Below are 5,185 nucleotides of genomic sequence, written 5' to 3' on the forward strand. Positions count from 1 at the left end.
AGCAGCAAGTGCTTTTTTTCCAAGAGCCTGGTGCTGACCCATACGGGAGCTGGGGTTGTTCCACTGCTCCCCAGAGGTGCTGGGAGTTGGGCAGGATGAAAGGGAAGAAGAATCCTGCGGTGAGAGCAGAGGTCTGGGAATCTGAGCTGCTCCCGGTGGCTGCGGGTCCGAGCGATGGTGTAAGGCTTGCTAAGAGCCACAGAGGCAGAGTAAATGCAAAGGCAGCACAGAGCATCCTACAGGCTGTTCTGGGTGAGGGTAGTTGTGCCCATGGGTCCAGGCTCTCCATCTTTTCAGGAGCCAAAAGGAGAAGGCTGGTGGCAGAGTGGACCCAGGATAGGAAATCTGGTTCCCACAAGTATTTCCTCTGCACCACAGCTAGGATGGCTTCAAGCTATCTGTCACCAACAAGCCTTCAGGGCCGAGGAAGGCTTGTCTTTTTTACCAATTTGGGCTGCACATAAAAAGAAATCTTGGTCTGCTTGCTAGAGTGAACTACCCCTCCTGGCATCGTTATTCGGAGAGTGCTGGGGAAGGCTGAGAAGCTCATCACTAACTTCCCATCGGGGGATGTGTATTTCCAGGCCTTATACAACCTTTTCTGGTTTTCATTAAAAGCAACTCTTCAGATAGCAGTTTCAAGCCCTTTTATTGGTTCTTCATGGATGTTTCCCTGTGCTGCCTCAGATGAATCACAGGGTTGAAGGTACCTGCTGTAGAAGGGATTGCTCTGGGTCTGCCCGTGACACTGAGTGCAAGAGGGGAGATGAATCAGCCATGTGTGGATCATCAGGGCCCCTAACCTCCATCAGGCCTGTGCTGAGGCTGCTCCTCCATGGACCCTCAGCTCTGAGCTGCAGAGAACACCACTTGAAAACCTCTCACAAAAATTGCTCTCCCCTTCAGCAGCTCTGGCCCGTGGGAGCTGACCCTACGTCTGTGCTCATCCCAGATTCAGCCTTGCCCACCAAGAGTGTCCCCAGCCCAGGACACTCTTTTGTGGCTGTGCAGCAAGAGATTAAATATAGCCATTTCATCCCTTTACCCCATAATTCCTACCTATCAAAGAGAAGCAATAAATCTTTCTTTGTCTTTCTAGTCTTTTTAGCTCAGCAGGGCTAAATGCAAGACAGTTTCTTGCATTGTGTTTGTGCAGCTCCAGCACCTGGGATGGACGGCACTGCCGCAGTGCAATTACATGTGGAGATATTGTATTTAATGTCCAGGGAACCGTCTCCCCAAACTCCAGGATCTCCTGAGTTAACGGGAGGAGGAGGTTTGTCTTTCTGCCTCTCAACCGAGGACATTCGCACATGCCTCCACCAGTGTGTATCTTCATTAAGCTTCGCAGAAGCTGCCGTGCCGTGACGCCGGCTGTACTGCTGAACCAGGCTGGTGTAGCATGTGAATCACTGCCTTTAATTCCTGCTTGTGCTTGAGGATCATCCACATCCCTATTTGTGATGGGTTTCACTCCGGCAATTGGCAGGATTAAACTCCCTTCAGAAGCACTTGCTGAGCAGAGTGACCAAGAGGAAAAACCTCAGGCGAGGAGTGGTCTATTTATATCCCATGAAAGATGGGCTCGGTGCATAAGAATATTCAAGCCCCCGGCACCTCCACCCCCTTTCTGTTCCTGTAGCTGCTGTCTTGAGGCTGTCTCAGCACTGAACAATTAGCTGCTTTTTGAAAGTGAAGTAGAACCTCAGTCAAGACAGGAAAGAGGACCCAGGGGTGGGGAGGTCTTTGCTTCACTGAATCCCCTAAAATTTGTTCCCTTGACAATGCACAGCAGCAAAGGAATCAGACGTGAGCTAGGACCATTGCTCTCTCCTCAGTGAGTCCGTCTCCACCATCTCAAACGGTCTTATTCTCACCCTCTCTGCTCTTAGGGCTGAGAAACGATCTGCATTACCTGCCCTTCTCAAATACCTTTTTGGAGGCTTCTCCCCCGAGCAGCTTGCCCCCTCCCGGAGTGAATTAACCCTGCACCCTCCACAGCTGCACCACAGGAATCCAGTGGGTGAAAAAGGCTGTCCTGGGGCATAGGCAGCAGCTAGAGCTGTCCTGCTCCAGGGAGGGAGGGTGGCATCCAGTCCTGCCTCTGTGGGCTCGGCGGGGATGGTGCCAGCAGCTTCCCTCCCCACGCACGTCCCCCCCTGCCATCGCCTGTTGCCGGTCAGCTGTGGAGCAGCCCAGTGATGAGCGAGGGTGGCAGAGCTGGGGTGTCACATCAGCACTGCTGTAGTTCCCAACGATGAGGGGTTCACCTGCTCCCAGCTCGAATCTAACAAACCACTGCCCACAGGGAAAGGAGACACCGACCAAGAACTAAGGAAATGCCCCAGAAGCTGAGAAGAACAGTGTCCCACAGAGAGCTGTGCTCAGCACAGAGCAGAGGCGACTTAACACACCCCTCAGCTGGGGAATCCACCTCCACCGGGGTCATGCTCAGCCCTCTGCCTATGAACAACTCTCAGATCCCCCGTTTTTCACCTTTCGTTCACATATGATGGCTACAAAATGTTTGTTACCTTTAATCCTGAATTATGAATTTCTCATCAAGGTGAATCCTGTCCCCCATGCAGGATGTGTGCTCTACGGCTCCAGCTCACCCACGATTGCGTGTCACAAACCAGCACGGCCAGAAAAGGAAGAGACTCTGCAAAAGCATGAAGATTTTGTCTCCCATTGACAGAAGCATGTCTTTTTCCTGATGCTATCTCCTACCCTGCTGAACCTTTTAATATTGGCTTTAAGGAAGATGTAGCGGGTAGAAAAACTGCTGTAACCAGTTTATTAGATGGAGAGGGGCTGATGGCATGGCTTTAACATCTCAGCTTTATAGGGATGCAGAATCTTCCCCTGCTCAGCAGAACAAAGGAAAACTTTCTGAAGGAATCCCAGAAGCAGTGCTTGTCAGGAATGTTGCAAGCAGTAAATTATGCCAGGTAAGTCTTTATTATGCCTGTTAGTCTTTGTGGCTGAGGAGGGAATGAGGTATGTGTGGGGAAAGTTGTATTGTGAACCACTTTTATGATCCACCATCACCTGGAATACACAGCTGTGATTTATAGTGATGCCTCTGCTGATGGGTGTAAATTCTCTAGACTGACTGAAGTGCCAGTGCTGCGGATTTGACTCAGCCACAATCACAGGGATTTGATATCTAAAATACCACTGTGTCTCTAGATCCCTTAGAAAGACCACAGCAAAAAAAAAAAAAAAAATCACTGTAAGAGATTGCCTGTGTGCAAATGCATGCATGTGGATGCTGTCGGCTGCTGATGCCCCGAGACGGGCAGCATTTTGAAGACAAGCAACCTAAGATGTGACTTAGGTTTTCTCATTGACCACCAAATCTCTGCATCACTGTTTGAAACATAAACTTTATTGCAACAAAGAATTAAAAATAGTACATTTGAAAGAGTTGCAGAGTGCGTGTCATCAAAGAACTAGTCAGAAATCACAACTCAAGCAAATCGTGTACAATTGGAACAGAAAGTTTTATTAAAACAACTGGAAATCAAACTCAAATTTTCCTTTTTTGTTTAATTTCACCATAACCGTGGATTGTGTATTTACAGTCTTCGCCTCTTGTGGTGAAGGTTCTGCTCAGGGTGGGGGGCTAGGAAGAAGGCAGGGATGGATGGGGAGAAGAGGTGGGTTTCAAAAGCTAACAGGATGTGAAAGTTTTCCAGAAGAAGTTCTTGCAGCCCGCTTTGCGTTCCCGGGGTGCCAGAGCGGGGTTTGAGTTAGCCGAGCGCTCCAGCTCCAGTCTCACTTCATCCTGCTCAGCCCCTCGGGACAAGTCCTCAGACTCCAGGGCTTCATTTTCTGTCTGGCTTGGCTCTGAGAGCAGTTCTGCCAAAAAGTACTTGGCCAGTTCCTTGGGGCAGAAGAGAGAGAAAGAGAGAGAGAAAGAAAGAGAGCCCACAATTACTCCTTGGCTTTTGGGGGCTTACCACTCTGGCCCTCTAAGACACTTTTGTGCCCAGATTAGAGACACGCAGGACTCTGGAGGAGAGGAGCCCCAGCTTTCCAGACCAACAGCTGCTACGCAGCAGCTGTGCCTGTGAAATCAAGGGGAGCAGAAGAGCGCTGACATCTACCTGGTGTGGGGAAGACACCACTGTGGCAGGGAATGAACTCATCTGAGCACCATATCACCTTCCCACTGCTCCAGCACGCCGTGCTGGACTCAGCAGGAATGCTGTGAGGCTGATGCTAAAGTGACACGGGAAAGGTCTTTTGGGGAGCTGAGTTGGGTCACCCTCTCACTGGGGGTTATTTTTCCTCTCATCCCTCCAAGCTCTGGCTGCACCCTTGGCATGGATGCGGACATCCTCCTGATGCATTGGGGCAGCTGCCTTGGTACAGTGCCCTGGAGAAGCCCTGGAGAGCTTCACCACGGGCTCTGCCCTCTGCCCCAGCAGAGGCTGCTCCTCATTCCCCACCAGCACCCAGATGGGTTGGGGGGGTGTCTCCCCTTCCTGCCCCCAGTTGCCCAGCCTGTTGCTGGTTCAGCCCAGGAACCAGGGGATCTTTCAGGGAACCGGGATCTACAGCAAGCAACTGGGGTGTAAAACGGGGACACTGGGAGGTCGGGTGAGGAACTGGAACTCGGCACTGAAGGTACTGGGGTAGGCAACTGGAAGGGTCTGCAGCAGGCAGGGGGTCTGCTGGGGGAACAGAGGGTCTGCAACAGGGAATCAGGGGGGGTCTTTGGAGGAGAAGCGGGGGTCTGCAGCAGCGAAGCGGGGGTCTGCAGCAGGGCCGGCGGGGTGCCCGAGGGGTGCCCGCCCCGTCGCGGGGCTCTCACCTGCTTCCCGGCGGCGGCAGCCAGCGACTTCTGCAGGAACTGCCGGAGCCGCGGGTCCGAGGGGGCGGCCGAGACGGTGCCGAGAGCCAGGGCGATGGAGAGCAGGGCCAGGGCGCACTGGAGGCGGCACGACAGCATCTCGCCGGCGGGTCGGGAGCGGAGAGGCGGCGGCGGGGAAGCGCTGACGGCTCCGCTGCGGCTCGGCTCCGGCGTTGGGGATCTCCTCGCCTCCCGCCGCCTTTATAAACCCTTCTCCTGACGTCAAGGCGGGGGCGCCCCCCTCGCCCCACGCCGCCGGGGGTGGGTCCCTGCCCGGGACCGGGGAGGGGGGCGGGGGGGAGACCTGGACCGGGGATGCTCCGC

At 53.5% G+C, this 5,185-nt stretch overlaps 1 protein-coding gene across 1 annotated transcript; it reads right to left on the reverse strand.

Moving 5' to 3' along the window:
• Positions 1-3,369: 3,369 nt before the first annotated feature.
• SST (somatostatin) lies at positions 3,370-5,055 on the reverse strand. Its single transcript, XM_014945823.1, has 2 exons — positions 4,823-5,055; positions 3,370-3,889 (listed from the first exon to the last, which is right to left on the reverse strand). Exons 1-2 carry the CDS (start codon positions 4,958-4,960, stop codon positions 3,677-3,679), a joined length of 351 nt encoding a protein of 116 aa, XP_014801309.1. The 5' UTR covers positions 4,961-5,055; the 3' UTR covers positions 3,370-3,676.
• Positions 5,056-5,185: the final 130 nt, after the last annotated feature.

Source organism: Calidris pugnax, unplaced genomic scaffold (assembly GCF_001431845.1).
Source record: "Calidris pugnax isolate Ruff unplaced genomic scaffold, ASM143184v1 scaffold111, whole genome shotgun sequence".
Lineage (NCBI taxonomy): Eukaryota > Metazoa > Chordata > Aves > Charadriiformes > Scolopacidae > Calidris > Calidris pugnax.

Bases quoted from the DNA above. Each gene is read 5' to 3' on its own strand.
- SST (XM_014945823.1), bottom strand. From the start codon at position 4,960: ATGCTGTCGTGCCGCCTCCAGTGCGCCCTGGCCCTGCTCTCCATCGCC. The intron at 3,890-4,822 runs GTGAGAGCCCCG...TTCTGCCCCAAG, and splicing joins CTGCCGCCGCCGGGAAGCAG to GAACTGGCCAAGTACTTTTT.